At 38.0% G+C, this 19785-nt stretch overlaps 1 protein-coding gene across 1 annotated transcript in view; it reads right to left on the bottom strand.

Annotated features, from left to right (window-relative positions):
* Positions 1-821: 821 nt before the first annotated feature.
* The window catches only part of CYP7B1 (cytochrome P450 family 7 subfamily B member 1), a gene marked incomplete at both ends in the record, with an annotated part of 198523 nt that continues 179559 nt past the window's right edge, over positions 822-19785 (bottom strand). The window contains 2 exons of the mRNA XM_080694931.1: positions 822-1109; positions 18233-18408. Coding sequence (XP_080551057.1) covers positions 822-1109; positions 18233-18408 — 464 coding nt within the window. The remainder of the gene's footprint in view (positions 1110-18232; positions 18409-19785) is intronic.

Below are 19785 nucleotides of genomic sequence, written 5' to 3'. Positions count from 1 at the left end.
TTATTGCAATGTTGGCATAACTCTTAGCAGTTATACTAAAGCCAAATGTTATGATCAATGCTATAATGATTGCAATATTTGCTCTTAGAATAAACCTAATTCTAATGTCTAGAGTAATTGCTGAATATATAATAGTTTTTGTGTTTTCTTATATATTAACTCTTAACAGTATCTAACTTGAACATGAGAGGTCTTATATAACAAGAATTTTTATTCGATTGAGCCATAGTATATGAAGTAATAAAGAACATTTATGGATGATTAAATATTGAAGTGAAGTTGAAGCATTTAATCTACTGAAAAACTCATTTAATGCAAAAGTACCCTGACAATATAGATATTATTGATTTTATACTTGAAGAGAACATTTTCATCCAGTGTGGCTCATGGAAATTTAATTTCTTCTCTGAGAATTTGGAATCTGTTAGACTGTGTCTATTTTCCAGCACAATTTCCCAGGAGTACATAAAGTATACTTTTACATATTAGAGAAGAATTTGAGTAACTTAAAAAAATCCCACAGTGCCAAATGTACTGCTATGAAAGTATATTCACTGTAACATGTGAAAATCACAAAAAGTAAAAACTATAAAAAGGTATTCTGAACTTATCATAGCGTTGACTTGGATGTCCCTATTATACCACCACCCTGCTTTATTTTATGGGTTTCATGACCATGTGCAAACTGGACTGATCTCAGATCAATTATAAATTGGTACTTTTTAAACAAATAAATATTAGATGTGCAGAAATTAAAAACAAATAGGTGAGCTTAGGACATTTAGGTTTTATTTTTACAGATTTCTTTCCTTTTAGCTTCTCTAAGATTTTGCCTTGTACCTAAATAAAAATTCAGAATCTGGATGTGCAACACCAACCAAAACACGGCTGTGGTCTAATCCTATAGGCTTCTTGTCAATTATTTCCAAATCAAAGTAGGTTAAAAATACAATCAACAATAATTTTATTTCAATAACTGCTAAATATCGGCCTGGACATTTGCTGGCACCAAACCCAAATGGCATTAAATACGTCTTCAGTTTTTTTCCTCTTTTGTAAAAGGTGGTTTTCTTCTTACCGTCTTGCAAAAAACGATCAAATCTAAACTCCTAGAAAAAAGAACAAATAGTGTTAAAGTTGAAATTTTTGCATGAAATAGTTTGAGTTCAGGTCCACAAAGTTACTAGTTATCTATGCCTATCTTAAAAAGCTACTTTTAACCTGGTAAACACCAGGAAGTAAAACCTGACTACTTGGAACTGAAAACTTGAAATTATTTTCTCCACTCAGTGTGGTGATTACACCTGTACTCTCAATAATTAGGATGGGAAGACAAGAGGATTGCAGGTTTGAAGTCAGTCTTAGCAACTTAGGGAATCCCTCAGTAACTTAGTGAGACCCTGTTTCAAAATAAAAAATAAAAAAGAACAACTGAAGTCTAGCTTAGAGGTAGAACACACCTGGTTCAAATCCTAGTGCCAAAATGATGATGATAATAACACTTATAATAATAAAACACAAACAAAAAGAAATTATTCCCTCATTTTCAAGTGGAACCTAAACACCTATCTGACATCCCTTCATTGTTTTCTCTCTTACTGGCTTAGTTTTCTGCTGCTATCACAGGCTGAGTAACTTATAGAGTGAGGTGTTTTTGGCTCATAGTTCTGGAAGTCCAGGAGCATGGAGAGGGTGAGGGTCTCATGATACTTCTTTTTCTGGTGGAGAGGTCATTCATAAGACAGACACACCATCACTTTATAATAAACTCCTGTTGTGGGAACCAACCTAGTCCAAGGAAATTGAGAACTAATGTAAGAAAAGCCTTAATCTCTCTTAATGACAACTCTTATGGGATCCACCTTCCAACACTGTCTCAATGGCAGATTTCAACATGAATTTTAGAGGGGACAAACCATATTAAAAATATGCTACTTACACTGAGCTGTTTATGTGTAGAATTTGTGTCGCTGTTTTTGTCCTGTAATCTGGATCATGATAGACCTTGATAGACTGATTTTGAGGTAGGAGGTATTGCAGTGCTTCCATCTTATCATGGGATAGTGAATCCTAGTAGTCACAGGCGCTGTCTAACTGTAGATCCCTAACTTTCTTTTTCCTTATATGTTCCCAGTTCCCAACTAGCTATGGATGAGTAAGAACAACGAGTTTAGGATTTGGTGCTTATATTTGGATTAAACAAATACAAAATTAATAAGATTTAGACAAAGAACTGGAGAGAACCTAAGCCCAAAAGTCAAATATTATTTTCTTGGATGTTGAAGAGAGTTTTTCCTATGGATTTTTTTTTTTTTTGTGATACTGGGATCCTGGAAGCCCTTCTACCTCTGGGCTACACTCCCAGACCTATTTTTAAGCCAGTGAGGCTGGCTTCAAACCAGCGCGATCCTCCTGTCTCCACCTCCCAAGCCCAGGGATTACATGCCCGGCCCTTTGGAATTTCTATTATAGTGAATTCTCTTTGGGTTAACTCTTGGGTGGCTAGCATTTCTGGTATATTTCACAAATAAGTTATATTATTTGCTACAGAAAATCATGGGACTGGTTTATCTAGGGTGTTTAGACCATCACTTTAATTTTGCCAAGCTGCCAGTGAGTTATGGTTCAATGCTTATCTGAGTGTTTTTTTATTTATTCATGTATGTATGTATGTATGTATGTATGTATGTATGTATGTATTTAGTTACTTATTTATTCATTTTTTGTGGTACTGGGGTTCCTGGAAGCCCTTCTACCTCTGGGCTACACTCCCAGACCTATTTTATATTTTTATTTGGAAACAGGGTCTCTTAAGCCAGCAAGACTGGCTTCGAACCTTCGTGATCCTCCTGTCTCCACCTCCCAAGCGTGGGGATTACATAAGTGTATGCCACCACGCCCGGCAATTTGGGTGTTTTAGAGGAGACTGGGTGACCTTATTTTAACCCTTGATGAATTAAACCAATGATTAAATTAGGGCAAGTAGCTTGCATTAAAATGACCACATATTTACTATAATAACATTAGACCTGTTCCACACACAATTCTGATATAACCTACATAAAATAAATGCAAAGAAATAGGTCAGATCCAAGGCATTTCAGGCTATGGCGACAACACTATAATAACATATGGATAGGTTCTGAATCCTTCATAAGTGCTCTAATTTTCTCACTCAAGGCCAATGTTGCTAATGTTAGTGAATATTTTAATAGTAATGGTTTTACCCTCATTTATCTATAATACTTATTTTTAATAAGTATTTGATCTTAGAAAAATTTTGGTATTTTCTCTTTCCCTCTGATTTGGATATGTAATTACAATGGCAAAATTAATCTGCACCTTTATAATTATTTTACTTCCTGAAAACTATTACCTTAAGCCTTTTGGAACATGAGTGTATTTTATCATAGTTCTGTGATGTAGCCACATAGGAGGTAAACCAGTGCTAACTATTTGTAGTAAGGAACAAGGACACTGTCTGCTGATATAGACTGTTGCTGGATATAGAGTTACTGTAAGGAATTCCCTCCCATGATCTCCTTCCATCACTGTGACCCGAGCCTGCTGGACTCAGCTGAGTCTTGGTGCTGCTTCCTTCCTGCTGACCAATATGAGGATGCTAACACACTTTCCAGAGCTCCCTGGAGATGTCAAATTAGTTAAAGAGAACTTTGCTGTGAAACAATTCATTAGTAAAAAGTCTAACTACAGACCCAGAAAATAACAAAAACAAACAAACAAAAAATCGGCACAGGTTTTGACTTAATAATTGTAAACATACCCGAAACTATGGTGACTTTTCAGGATCTTCCTTGTGAGTATCTGTGCACTGCCCTTTGAGAGGCCATAGTGCTCATGACCTTTACTTAGCATTTACAGCCAAGTCCCTCAAGCTTCCAGTCAATCATTAATGCCTCTCCTCTAGTTTTCTGGGACCTTCAATTTAGCTTCCTAATAATAATCATAGAGAAATTCCTATTTTGAGTGAGGCATGGTGATTACACCAGTAATTTCAGTGCTTGATAGTCTGAGAAGGGAAGATAGCGCTTAGCCACTTAGCTAGATCCTGTTTCAAAATAAAAAAAATAATAATAATACAACGGGTGTATTTGTGATGTAGAGTGCCACTGGGTTCAATCTCCAGTAACAAAATAAAAGAAATTCTACTTTATTTTTTGAGACGAAAAGAGACCATCACCACACAGGCACAAATATTTTTGGTTTAAAATTTACTTTCGGTTTGTTCCACTGCCCAGGCATGGAAGCCAGAAATTAATTTTGGAAAAGGCTTGTGGCCTCTGCAGGAATATAGTTTGGTTTACTCAAAGGAGAATGGATATTATAATCTTACTCTTGAGATTTGTGAGGTCACAATAACATAAACAAATGGACAGGAAGTTCACGATGTATCCACTCACTTGGATGCACTTAACTCAGGATTTATTATGCTGCCTTAAATTCTTTTCAATGGCCATAGTAAGTTCCATGGTTCACAATTAAAGAGGGTTAGCTAGCCAGGCATGGTGCCACACGCTTGTAATCTCAGTGTTTGGGAGGCTAAGGGAGGAGGATCGCGGCTCATGGCCAGCCTCAGCTACTTAGTAAGGCTCCTTGCAATTCAGTGAAATTATGTTTCAAAATAAAGAATAAAAACGCTGGGCGTGGTGGCGCACATTTGTAATCCCCGCACTTGGGAGGCGGAGACAGGAGGATTGCGCAGGTTCGAAGCCAGCCTTGCTGGCTTAAAAGATCCTGTTTCCAAATAAAAATATAAAATAGGTCTGGGAGTGTAGCTCAGAGGTAGAAGGGTTTCCAGGAACTCTAGTACCACCACCAAAAAAAAAAAAATAAAAAAAGAATAAAAAAATAGGGTTGGGAGTGTCGCTCCGAGGTAGAATGTCCCTGGGTTCCATCCCCAGTGCCAATGTAAAATAAAATAAAAGAGGGTTAGCTAAATGGATGAGAATAGAGAAATCAGAAGACAGTATAAGACACTGAAATTCCCCATTACCCCTCTAATTGACTTCCATACATCATTCTTCTGCATGAGGTTTATCTACCAAAGGTTTCCAAAGGAGGCTACCCCCTCCAGGGGTGCTAGAATGAAATACAGAACCATAAAATAATTCAAAGTTGTCACTGCATCTTTCTGTTTATTCCCTTAAAGATGGCCAATTTTAATGGGCGTGGTGGCACATACCTGCACTCTCAGTACTTGGAAGGCTGAGACAGAAGAATTACAGGTTTGAAACTAGCCCCAGCAACCTAGCAAGGCCCTGTTTCAAAATAAAAAAAAAATAAAAAGGGCTGGTGTGGAGGGAAGCTCAGAGGTAGAATGTCCCTGGGTTTAATCCTCAGCACCACACACACACACACACACACACACACACACACACACACACACAGCAGATTTCTAGGGAGGTGTTGAGTAACTGTTTTTTATTTTCAAACAGGGGTCAAATAAACAAGTATGTCTGAAATCTCTTCTGGCTGGCTCATGATAGGGTACGTGAACCAATCTTGTCAGTGCAAGTCTTTGGGGGATACTTAAGAGAAAACTTTCCTTCTTGTAAAGAGAGAGAAAAGTAAAAAGAAATATATTATCAGCCTTCCTCCTCTGAACCTGTTCATGTGGAATCTGATGTCTGGAACTGCCCAGGCACTCTGCCACTAGGCTGAAGACAGAGCTTACCCACTGGAGAAATCCCAGGTGCTCACACCTGCACACTCTCTTACTCACGTCTGCATTTTCCATGCATCCAACACTATGCTATTCCCATAGCAGAGGTTCCATATATGTTTGTTGAATTAATGAACAAATATGTGAGATCAAAGAACCTCTGAAAAGCAATGTTTAAGCCTTTGAAAGAAATACTGAATAAGAAAATATATAGAGAATGAGAAAGAGATGAATATTCAATATTTACAAATAGTAGAAATTGATATAATATTGAAGCACTTGAAATCAAGATTGGATAGAGGATACAATTATCTGAATAGAGGAGAATTTTTTGTGTATGTGACATGGAAAATTGTGTAATATCAAATTTTTGTTTTCAAAATACTATGTTTAGTTCAGCTCAACAGACTTCTTTAGTGCTTCCTATATGAGAAGCATTGAAGTGACAAAGGCATGAACCATGACAGGTGACCAAAATATGGTCATGTCTGGTATCCACTCAATTCATAATTTGAGCATCAGAATCTAAATTAGATAAAAGATGTGACTTCCTAGTAAGAAACAAAATCTGCCAGTGTTTTGAGTGGATGAGTAAGCTGCACTGCTGCCCCTGGTTTACAGCCCTCCGGAGGGCAAGATGGCAAAGTACCAAGTCCTTTTTTTATCCCCATGACTTGGATTCAAATGAGTTGTGAGCTGTAGCCAGCTGCTACCAGCCTGGGAAAGCTTGTGTACACCTCTTTCCAACTCTCTCCAGGGTCATATTGTTATTAACATACAATCTACCAAGGATGGCCATATTGATACCATGAAAACTCACAAATATTGTGAATCAGAGCTTTTCAGGTCTCTGATTTACAAGGACACCACTGGTCTCAATATGGAAGTCTCGAAGTGCTGATTTACAGGTACACAAAACTCCCTCAATGCTCAGTGTCTGAGTATGACGAAACGGCTATGTGATAAGTTCCTGTATTGTAGGCTCTTTAGAACAGAGGATTTTTCATTTCTGTGTCACCCATTATGGCAATCAAAGGGCTTTGGGGATAGTAGATGTTCAGTCTGTGTTTGTTTCCTTAAAGTCTACTGATGACACAATTTCTTTTCCTGTTTGCGATACAGACAAAAATTTGAGTATTTCCCCATTTGCCATAACTGGTATATTTGAAGAGCAATGATGATAATTAAATAATAATTGATAGCATAGTTTCTATAATGATTTAGAATTTTTTCAAGGATTTTCAAATTCTTTTATCTTATTATTCCTACAATTCTGAGCAAGAGCCATGGCAGAAGTGCCCTTTCAACTTCAGATTTTAGGGGGGCTACTCCCAAGGCTTTGGCTGCATGGTGATGGTAGTACTTGCCATCTGAAATACTTGCTGCTTTTCCCCATAGCTCAACAGTGCTGCTAGGTCTTCTTTTATCACTTAGCATTTCAAGATCCAGGAAAACAAACCCACAAGTTTTGTTTTCTCCACAGTTACACTTCTCGGCACTATTGCATTCTTGGTAGAAAAAAAATCATCTTTTTTTTTCCCCAAAATGGCGACTGAGGGACACAGCACTTCTCAGTAGCTGAAGCAAATAAAGTTCAAATACGTAGAAAGCTGTGTCTTAATCAACAAAATAAATACATACCAGGAACCAAAACAAATCCTGGTACCTCAGGGGAATTCTGAACGTGAAGAAGAAGAAGAACAAGGATCGGACACCGGACCTGCTACAGATACAATCGGATCGGAACGCTGATCCGCGCGCCGCTTTCGCGGCTGTCCGTGGATCTGCCTGCCCGATATTACCGCGGCAAGATAATCCGGGACTGAAAACGGACTTAGTTTCTCATCTTAAGCAACGAACAGCACCCACGTCAGAATTCTGTGTGGTCACCAGCGATTGGATCACAACAGCATAGAGACAGACTCCCATGGAATCCTGAACCAAGGAAGGCAGGTAACTGCGGGCGCCCAGGGAAGTACAGACCCTAGTGTGCGCTGCACCCCAACCCCCCAGCACGCCCCAGCCTCAGAACCGAGCACTCCCTTCGGTGCACCTTGTCTGCGCCCCGGTCCCCTGCTAGCAGTCAGTGCCTGTGCCACTGCCACTGCCACCTCTAAATTGGAGACTGCCTGTGCGTCTAGCTCCCGCCACCTTGCCAGAGCCTGCCTTCCAGGTTGCAAAAGCCCTGTGTGACCCGGAAACCTCCTTGGGGCACCCCCAGTTTCTACATCCCGCGGGAGGCAGGGACCATTGCTGGACACCATGCACTGGATCCTTGAGCACCTATCCTGCACCCCTGGCCCACCACTGGGTGTTCCCACCCTCCTGGTAGCCAGATGCTTAGTTCTAAGCGAGAACACAGCTCAATACACCTTGGAAGAGCATACCAGCAGCAATAGACAGCTGTATCCACTCACACCTGGGTCCAGTACTAGCAGCACACCCAGCCTGCACTCTCGGAATAGGCAGAGCTCTGGCAGTAAATGTGGGCATCCAGGAGTCAGCATCCATTTGCCCAGGGTACATCTTGGGACCACACCGGCTAACCCAGCTGGAATTTCCAGAGACACAGGAAAATCCATCGGGCCGCAATATCTGCACAGGACCTCAGGGGGAGGTTCTAATTATACATTGGTCATTCTCCACCACTGTTATAGGGAAGCACAGGCTGGAGACTAGGGTGGTGAGTGCAGAGGTGCTGACCACAGGTTAGAATTTTGCAGAACCTGTGAATTGTACAGAATCAAATAAAAGTGAAACCAGACATCCGGACACATAAACCTAAAGCAGCTACAGGAGAGAAAGGTGTCCAAACACCCAGAGTGATCTAAGAAGATAAAAATAGAGTATAAAGAAAACTAAGAGACATTGGATGGTATTCTGAAAGTTACCAAAGCAATCAGATACGCACATATTATATGGACCTGACACCATATGCATAAATAAGGAGGACTGTTTGTTTTACTTTTAATGTGGATGTTTTGTTTTATTTTGCTTTTACAGTACTTTTGTTTTGGTATGGTTATTGCTGTTTTATTTTTTTTCTTTTAACCCACACTTCTCTTACTTTAACTTGTTTTTTTTTATATATATTGGATAGTTTGCCTTATCTTTTTATATCACACAGCTGCTAGTTCCTTTTATTTTATTCTTGTTCTTTTTTCCTCTTTCTTCCTCTTTCCTTCCCTTATTTTCATCCTCCTCCTTTGATTGGTTTTCCTCCCTTTTTCTTGGATTACATAATAGTCTTGGTATCTTGTGTGGATTTTTTTCTTTTTTCTTTTTTCTTTTTTTATATGTCTGTCTGCTCCTTCCATCACTCCTATTTACAAACCTTCCCACACTAACCCTACATACTTTTCTCCCCCAAAACTTTTCCCCATAATATACCTCCTGGTTTAATACTCAAAGTATTTCTTATATCCATAATTACTCTACTAACGACAAGAGTCCTAGTAGTTAACTCTCTCTCATTCCTAGCAAGATATTACCTTATCATACTTAAAGTCTTTCTCAACCTAAACATATCCTCTACCTAATCCGGCTCCTTTACCAATCACCCCAGCTCCCCCCACATCACCCACCTTCAACACTGGAAAGGCTCTGCTGACTAGCCGATATTCCTAAACTCCCAATATTAAGATTTGACTAAGCATAATGCTCACGAACGATGGGTAGAAACCAGAAAAACAGGACAGAGAACGCTATTAATATGAGAACCAGGAATTATGAAGAGACAGCAGAAATCACGAATACTGACCTACTAGAAATGCAAGAAGGGGAGTTCAGAATCTTGATGTTCAATATGATGAAAGGATTTAAAACAAGTATAGAGGAGGTTAAAGGTGAACTAGAAACACTAAAAAAGAATCAGAAAGAGGTCTGGAATGAAATGAAAGAGGCAATAAGTGAAATGAAGACAGCAATAGAAAGAAATTCTGGAAGATTAGATGAAATGGAAAACAGAATATCAATATTAGAAGACAGCGCATCCCAAACCGAAAACATAGTCTGCGATATACAGAAATCTTTACAGCAACAAAACCTAAATATCCAACAATTACGGGATAATATGAAGCGCCCTAATTTACGGATAATAGGCATTGAGGAAGGGTTAGAGGTACAGACCAAGGGCATCTGCAACATCTTCAAGGAAATAATCTCAGAGAATTTTCCAAATATGGAAAGAGACTTCGATCTTCAAGTCCAGGAGGCATACAGAACTCCACTGAGACAAGACCAAAAAAAGACCACTCCACGTCACATAATAACCAAAATGACCAATATAGAGGCTAAGGAAGGAATCTTAAAAGCAGTGAGAACAAAAGGACGGGTGACATATAGAGGCAAAACAATAAGAATCACCCCAGACTATACAACCCAGGTTAGGAATGCTAGGAGAGACTGGTACGACGTGATTCAGACCCTGGAAGAAAATAACTTCCAGCCCAAACTAATCTATCCAGCAAAACTACTATTCAAGATCAATGGTGAAACCAAAGTCTTTCACGATAAACAGAATCTCAAAAAATTCATGAATTCAAAGCCAACACTAGAGAAAATTCTTAAAGAAATAAACCATAAGGAAGAAAAAAGAAGCAGACTTCAGAACCAGAGAAGAGAGGAAGTTAATAAGTGGGCCATTTAAGTAAAGAAGAAAGATCACACCACCCAAGAGTAGACAGAACACAAAATGGCAGAAAACAAAAATCATATTTCAATAATATCTCTTAATGTCAAAGGACTTAACTCACCAATCAAAAGACATAGACTGGCAATGTGGATTAGGAAACATAATCCAAATATATGCTGTCTGCAAGAAACTCACCTCACAGCCAAAGACACTCACAGGCTGAAGGTGAAAGGATGGAAAAAGATATACCATGCAACCAGTGACCAAAAAATAGCAGGGATAGTAATCCTAATATCCAACAAAACAGACTTTAAACTAAAACACATCAAAAGAGATAAATCAGGGCATTTCCTTTTATTAAAAGGAACAATATACCAAGAAGATATAATGATAGTAAATATTTATGCCCCAAATATGGGTGCAACCACATTTGTAAAACAAATCCTTCTGGACATAAGATCCCAAGTAGATCCAAATACAATAATTCTGGGAGATTTTAATACGCCTCTCACACCACTGGATCGATCTTCAAGGCAAAAGATGAGTAAAGACGCTCTAGAACTAAAGGAAACCATAAACCAAATGGACCTAATAGACATTTTCAGAGTATATCAACCAGGAACTACAGAATACACTTTCTTCGCAGCAGCTCATGGAACCTTCTCCAAAATTGATCACATCCTGGGACACAAAGAAAATACCAGCAAATTCAAAAAATGTAATATAATTCCTTGCATCTTTTCAGACCACAACGGAATAAAAGTAGAAATCAACAACAGAAAACTCGAAAGTAAGTATTCAAATTCATGGAGAATGAATGATACACTATTGAACAACGAATGGGTAAGAGCAGAAATTAGGGAAGAAATAAAGAAACTTATGGAAACAAACGAAAACAGAAACACAACCTACCAAAACCTATGGGACACCATGAAGGCAGTTCTAAGAGGAAAGTTTATTGCATTGAGTGCCCACATAAAAAGGACGGAGAACCACCAAGTAAAGAACCTAATGACACAAGGCAAGGATCTAGAAATTCTGCAACAGTCTATTCCCAAAGCCAGCAGAAGGCAAGAAATCATCAAAATTAGAGCAGAAATAAATGAAATAGAGAACAAAAAAACAATTCAAAGAATCAATAAAACAAAAAGTTGGTTCTTTGAAAAGATTAATAGAATTGATAAACCCCTGGCCAACCTAACCAAAAGAAAAAGAGAATCAACTCAAATTATCAAAATTAGAAATGAAAAAGGAGATATCACCACAGATAGAGAAGAAATTCAAAATATTATCAGAAACTACTTTAAAAATTTATACTCCAATAGACTTGAAAATCTGGAAGAAATTGATAGATTTCTAAGCACAGTTAACCTTCCTACACTCAACCAAGAGGACATAGCAAGCCTAAACCAACCAATAACAACCAAAGAAATAGAAATGGCAATAAAAATTCTTCCACCAAAGAAAAGCCCAGGCCCAGATGGGTTCCCAGCTGAATTCTACAAAACCTTCAGTGAACAACTAATACCAATACTGCATAACATGTTCCGGGAAATTGAAAGGGATGGAACTCTTCCAAATTCCTTCTATGAGGCCAGTATCACATTAATCCCCAAACCAAATAAAGATACCTCAAGAAAGGAAAACTACAGACCAATATCCTTAGTGAACATAGATGCAAAAATTCTAAACAAAATACTAGCTATATGCATTCAAAACTATATCAAGAGAATAATACATCATGACCAAGTCGGTTTCATCCCAGAAAAACAAGGCTGGTTCAACATACGCAAATCAATACATGTTATTCACCACATAAATAGAACCAAGAACAAAAACCACATCATCATAGCAATAGATGCTGAAAAAGCATTTGACAAAATCCAGCACCCATTTATGTTAAAAACACTGCAAAAAATTGGGATAGAAGGAAAGTACCTCAACATTATCAAGGCAATATACTGCAAACCCAAAGCCAACATTATATTGAATAGGGAAAACTGCAAGAATTTCCGCTACAGTCAGGAACAAGACAAGGATGCCCACTATCACCACTCCTTTTCAATATAGTCCTTGAGACTCTTGCTGCAGCAATCAGACAAGAGAAGGAAATCAAAGGAATTCACATAGGAAGAGAGGAATTAAAATTATCCTTATTCGCAGATGACATGATCCTTTATCTGGAAGACCCAAAGAACTCAACCAAAAGACTTCTGGACCTGATTGACAAATTCAGCAAAGTCGCAGGTTACAAAATCAACCTAAAGAAATCAGTGGCTTTCTTTATGCCAACAACGAATCCACAATGAAAGAAATAAAAACAGCAATTCCATTCACTATAACCTCAAAACCAATAAAATACCTAGGAATAAACCTAACCAAAGATGTAAAAGACCTCTACAACAAAAACTATAAAACATTAAAGAAAGAAATTGAAGAAGACCTTGGAAGATGGAAAGATCTCCCGTGCTCATGGATAGGCAGAATAAATATCATCAAAATGGCCATTCTGCCAAAACTGATCTATAGGTTCAATGCAATTCCCATTAAAATACCAGTGGCATTCTTCAGAGACCTAGAAAAATCAATCATGAACTTCATATGGAGAAAGAAAAGACCTAGAATAGCCAAAGCAATTCTCAATAACAAGAAACATGCAGGAGGCATTACAATCCCAGACTTCAAACTATACTATAGAGCAATAGTAGTAAAAACAGCATGGTACTGGCACAAAAACAGATATACTGACCAGTGGATTAGAATAGAAGATACAGAAACAATCCCACACATCTTTAGTCAATTAATCTTTGACAAAGGGGCCAAACACATACGCTGGAGAAAAGACAGCCTTTTCAACAAGTGGTGCTGGGAGAACTGGCTAACCATTTGTAAAAAGATGAATCTAAACCCCTATATCTCACCAAACACAGGAATCAACTCAAGATGGATCAAAGACTTAGAAATTAGACCTGAGACTGTGAAGTTAATAGAGGAGAGCATAGGTTCAACACTACAACATATTGGCACAGGCAGTAACTTTCTCAACAAAACCCCCAAAGCTCAGGAAATTAAAGCACGAATAAAGAAGTGGGATAACATCAAACTAAAAAGTTTCTTCTCATCAAAGGAAACTATCAATAACCTTAAGAGGAAGCCCACAGTATGGGAAAGGATCTTTACCAGCCTCCATTCTGATAGGGGGCTAATATCCAGAGTATACAAAGAGCTCAAAAGACTCTACACTGGCAAAACAAACAACCCAATCAAGAAATGGGCAAATGAACTAAATACACACTTCACAAAAGAAGAGATACAAAGGGCTAATAGATACATGAAAAGATGTTCTTCATCACTGGCCATCAGGGAGATGCAAATCAAAACTACACTGAGATTCCATCTAACCCCAGTCAGAGTAGCAAGCATAAAGAAATCAAACAACAACAAATGCTGGCGAGGATGTGGGGAAAGAGGAACTCTTTTACACTGTTGGTGGGAATGCAAACTAGTTCAACCACTATGGAGATCTGTGTGGAGATTCCTAAGAAAGGTGGGAATAGATCCACCATATGATCCAGCTATACCACTCCTGAGTATCTTTCCAAAGGGGTTGAATTCAGAGAAATATAGCAACATATGCATACCTATGTTCATAGCAGCACAATATGTAATAGCCAAAATATGGAACCAACCCAGATCACCATCAACAGATGAATGGATAGCAAAACTGTGGGAAATATACACAATGGAATTCTATTCATCCATAAAGAAGAACAAAATTATGTCATTTGCAAGGAGATGGAAAACCCTGGAGAACATTATGTTAAGTGAGATCAGCCAAGCACAAAAGAAGAAGATACATATGTTTCCTCTAATATGCCCTAACTAGGAAACACAAAGAATACCAGTGGGACTCCAGTTATTGAAGGGGAAATACTAGCTAAGTTTGGATGGTAAGATAGGAGAGGAGGAAGTTTGGTCTTGATTAACGAGGGTCTACACCTGAACATGTGTAAAATTATGAATACGTCATGGTTAACCTGGACAGCCATTGGTGGGAGGGGGGAAAGGAAAATGGGGGCGGGGGGGAGGGCATCAAATATAGTGTAAATGTATACTATTTACGTTCAATAAAAATTGTTTAAATAAATAAAATAAATTGAAGAAAAAAAAAGAAATCATCACTACTTACTTCTGATTATTTGGTAGCCATTGGCATAATTTCTGGCTAATAATAGATGTAAATTTAAAAAAATTCAGAAAAAAATTAAAAGCTATTTACTCCTAGTTAATTAATAGATTATCTAGACTTTGTTGGATGGCAGGTATACCTCTAAAGATAGAGGAAGAGTCAAGAAGGGGAGTTTGGTTTGTTTTCACTCTCACCATTATAAAATTCACTTGTCAGTCTGTTTTCCCACATAGTCAGGAACCACCTGAATGCTTAGCATTACAGTAAACTAAGTAACTAATATTAAGTCAAAATAATTCTTAACACAGAAATTACATGTTGGTAACTTATAAGCCAAATTAGGACTCAAAATATATTTTACTTATCCTTTATTTTCTTAAACTTTATTTTTTCAAATATCTAAACATCCAAACTTCATTCAAAAGTCAAAATTTTTTGATTCTAAAAAATCCCAAAGAAACAAAACAGCTTGGCCAAAATAGACCTAAATGTTTGCAAGCGCTGAGGGCTAGTTCAGAAACATATAGTGGTCCCCTTTACATGCTTTCTGGGGTCTGCTTTCACCATAGTTCTTTCTGCCCCCCAATAGCATCACTGTATTCACACACATGCCACTTCATTATTTGATCTGTTTATGTCCAGTACATATTTGAATATGCACTCTCTTTCCTGACTTAAAGTTTCAACTAAAGTATATTTCTACTTTCAGTGTGTGCATCCATCCCAGAATCCCCTTCTTTATCCAGCTCACTTGGATGGTCTCCTGTGTGGGCAGGAGACAATGAAACAAGTAACTTCCAGGTACCTTGACCTGCACTATGACACAGGTATGTACACGACACAGAGGAGACAATGGCAAATTCTCAGGAATGAGGTGGGAAGCAGGGACATCACCAAAGAAGTGGTGATTGAGGGATTCTTGGGTAAGTAGACTGATGAGTAGACAAGTAAGGAAGGATTTTTCAGGAATAGATGGCCTGTAAAGCCATCAATTGCAAAAGGATGACCATGACCTATTTGGAATGCAGTAGTCTATATGTCTTTGGAGCTCAGCCATTCTGAAACTGAGCCTCATTGAGAACTATGTTCTGATAAGGTGCTTGGGCTTCTATGTCTCACTAAAATAGTTCTACTTGTGTTCAGAGTTGGGCTTCCTCCTATTTGGGGCCCAAAAGGTGTTGTTTGTTTTATCTAAGGTCTGGTATTCTCATTCAAAGGTTGTAGGATACAAAAAGCTGGTAGCAGTAAATATGGGTCCCTGGTGAGTTCCTGGGCCAGTGTTCTTGATGACAAATAGCCAGGAAGAGGATTTTTCAGAATTTTTCTTCTTTTTTTTTTACTGTCAACACATGGTGGTTTGAGACGGGCATCTGTTATATGAACTTCTGTAGCATCTATGTATTGCCATCTTGTACTAAACTAGAAGAATAAATCTATATGTCTGACAGTGGTGGATGCTTAGTAAATGTTTATCGAATGAATATTAAGAGCTGGCCAAGTCATATCAAGGTGGTTCTGTGCTAGGACTTATCAGTATTCCACAACTAATTTCAAGAAAATAATACCATACCAAAAAATTAGCTAGTTAATTTTATCATTAGTCAGGCATAATTGGCTAATTTAAAAATCTAGTAAATAATAGTGTTTATCATCTCAAGTTAGAGCTACTCTAATGCTATTAAATCTGCATTCACGAAATTGCAATTTTGTTCTTAGCCACTGATTTAGTATGAGGCAAACTCTTCTGATTACTATTGAGATTGGCAATTTATTATGTAAAGTTTGAACATTGCTATTTAGTATTTAACAGAAAAAGTACATTGAAATGCCTTCAAATTTTAATGTTAGTTTTTAATTTTCTAAAGTTCTAAACCAAAGTCATTTTTTTTTATCATGGGGGTAAAGAGTGGTGGGAACTGGGAGTCTCACAAAGAATGCTGCCATAAGCCGGGTGTGGTGGCGCACGCTTGTAATCCCCGCGCTTGGGAGACGGAGACAGGAGGATTGCGCAGGTTCAAAGCCAGCCTCGCTGGCTTAAAAGAGCCTGTTTCCAAATAAAAAAGTATAAAAATAGGTCTGGGAGTGTAGCCCGGAGGTAGAAGGGTTTACAGGAACCCCAGTACCACCAAAAACAAACAAACAAACAAACAATACAAAAAACAAAGAATGCTGCCATAAAGATGGTGATCAACATTTGCTGTTTATTGATAACTTGAATATTGATTTAACTATTATGAAATGCATAGTAAACTTAGTGTAATGATTACAATGAAAACAATAAATAGAAGTTAAATGAAAAATTATAGATAGACATGAAATTCTTTCAAATTTAAAAATATTTCTCAAATATTACCTAATTATTTGCCTTGTTTATTGAATATTTATGAGTAGGATTTCTCTTTCTCTTTCTTTTCTTTTTTTGCTGTTTGGTACTGGTGATAGAATGCAGGGGCATTCTACCTCTAACTTATACCTTTACCCTTTTCTAATTTTATTTGGAAACAGGATCTTGCTAGGTTGCCAAGAGTCTCACTATGTTGCTAATGTCCTTGAACCTGTGATCAAGCTGTCTCATCCTTCCAAGTACTGGGATTGCAGGATTATATTACCAGGCCTGGCTGAGTGGATTTTTTAAAAAACATTTACAATGTGGAGATAAACTTTTCTGTAGAATGTTAATTAACTTGCTAAGGCTACATCTTATTTGCTGTTATCATTCACATATTATTTCTTCCGAAAAATACAGAAACAATACGTACATTTTCCCTCCACACTAAGATATTTGCTGCTGCCAATTAAATAAATGCAAATCATGTTATTGTATTTGATGTTTGTTCTTTTCTTATTAATTTTTAAAATGTAACAATATTTTAATTAACTCAACCTGGTTTGAAATAGCTAACTTAGAAACTGAGTTCCAAAATGGTCCAAGTTATGAAGAAGTCAAAAAAGAGCACAGAAGTTACTTTTTGAAAAAAATAAAATAAAAGGTCTATACACAAAAACTGCAGCAGCAACCTGACTTCGGAGAAGCACAGGCAGAATATGGCTGCACTCAATTTGCATGCAGGTGGTGAACCTCTGAAGTGGTATTAAGGGATGAACCAGGGTGGATTAATTTCCAAGTCTTTGATATTCATTAACTCCAGCTTCAGAAAAAAAAATATGAGATGACACAATTACCCTCAGAGCTTCACCCATGAGCAGCAGCTTTATAATCTCAAGTTTATAGTGCCACATTAATTGATGAAGAAGGGGCACACACCTTTGGTGAAAAAGTATTTGGTCTTAACTACAGAGATGATGGTATTTGACTTTGGGAGAGTCAACTCCATTTTGGAAATAATTAGCAAAATGGTGGTCATTATTTATTTTCTGTGCCACTTATCAATAAGCAGCCTTTCATGGCTTTCTCTGCAAAACAGAACCTAATTTGGGTGGGCCTAAAAGTCATGGTAGCCAAGATACAACGTCCATTTCATTTGAAGCAAATTGTATTTAGTCTCATTATTGTATTTCTATTTATAGATCCCACAATATTTCAAAGCTGGCTTCTTAGAAAACACTTCAATAAAAAGGAAAATTATCTTTTTAGAAGGTAAAAGAGAAGGCATTAAGCTGCTGCAAATCTTTCCTGGAATAAGGTGGCAAGAGGAAGAGCGAGCTCATGAAGGAGTGGTAGGTACTGTGCTGAGTAGCAGTAGTAATAAGCTTGATGGTTACTTACCTCCGGAGCTTCATAGATTTCGGGGTCACTATGTAGGACTGGAGGGAAGAAGGCTACGAAGTCTCCCTTTCGCAGACAGTAGTTGCCAGTTTCTGAATTGACAGTCAAATCCTCTTCAATGAAACGAATGACGCTAGAATATGTGCACAGTCGCAATACCTCCAAAAGGAAGCTTTCTGAAGGAAACAAACAAAAGCTTACCAAAACATTACTGCTCCTGAAAAGGGCTCTCCATTAGCCTCTAATGTTCATTACTAATAGCCTTGATTGAAAAGGAAAAGATTTCTTCATCACATTCATGGAACCCAAAGAGGGAGCCCAGTGTGGTGGTGGATGGCAAAATGAGCAGGGAGCGATCTATTCCCATCACAGTTGGGGGCCTTTCACAGGTAGGAGGCAGGAGTGCTGAGTTTGGGCAGAAAATAGTTGATTAGGATGTTTCTAAGAAAGAACAGCCTGTAAGAGAGGAATGCTGTGTCAAGGGCATACCTGTCTCACTATGATAGATAATTACATTGTACCAATAAAAGTATTTAAAAAAGAGCATACTTGTTGGAAAGTAAGACCACATTCCACTCACAGTACACTGCTGGTGGGTCACCTGAATGACCTTTAAACCAGAGATGCCTTTAAAGGGAGGCTTAGATATTTAATAACACTTAAGCAGTTAATAGTAAAGTAATTGTAGTAGGGCTTTCTGAGTCAGCTCAACACTTAATTTTCTTTTATGCTAGCTGTAAATAAAATGTGAGTCAGCATGTGCTAGAAAATTTTTAAGCAAAAATACTTTCATTGGATTCAAAAGAAAGCCATGTTTTCTCTTGCATCCAGAGGAAATAACAGTAACCATCACATCTTGGAAGGTTCCAGAAACTGAATGTCCTTGCTTTCCCAGTGGCCTTCACCTTTTGCTCCTAGCACGACAGATTTTATGGCTAATTTCCGGCAATTTATCCTGGCAGTTTGAGGAGGAATTCCTTTGGGAATAATATGCATAATTTGCATAAATCATTCTGATAGCATGCATATCAGCGTGTAGCTCCTGTCTAGGTCTGCATCTCTCCCTTCATAATCAAAACTGACTATGTTTCCACCAGCATGAATAGGTCTTAGAATATAAAGCTTGATTCTTTCTAATCAGCAACATGAAAAGGAACTCCAAATGCAGATTTCCCCCTCTGCACATGATAACAAATGGTTGTGTTTATGACTTGCAATTTAGAACCCCCACACACACACCAGTTCCTTAGTATTCAGCAAAATTCAGACACACTGAGTACTCAATTGTTAGATTATTAAAGGCAGGGCCATCAGTGAAGGCTTGCATCTGGCTAAAAAAAAAATGTTATTTCAGTAAAATTTATATCCATGCAACGCTCACACAGAGCTATGAAGTAGCTTTGGGTGCCTTCTCCCAAGAGGTTTGTCCTTAAGCATGCATTTGTCTAAAGAAATGCGGCTGCGGTCAGCTCTGTGTGGGCAGTGTGGTGATTCAATGTGACGTACAGATAGGCTGTGCATATTCTCTTGGACTGCCTTCATTATTATAATCA

This window comes from Muscardinus avellanarius, assembly GCF_963383645.1.
Source record: "Muscardinus avellanarius genome assembly, chromosome: 4".
Taxonomy (NCBI): Eukaryota; Metazoa; Chordata; class Mammalia; order Rodentia; family Gliridae; genus Muscardinus; species Muscardinus avellanarius.
Note: the sequence above shows the minus strand (reverse complement) of the source record. Positions and strands in the feature narration are given on the sequence as shown.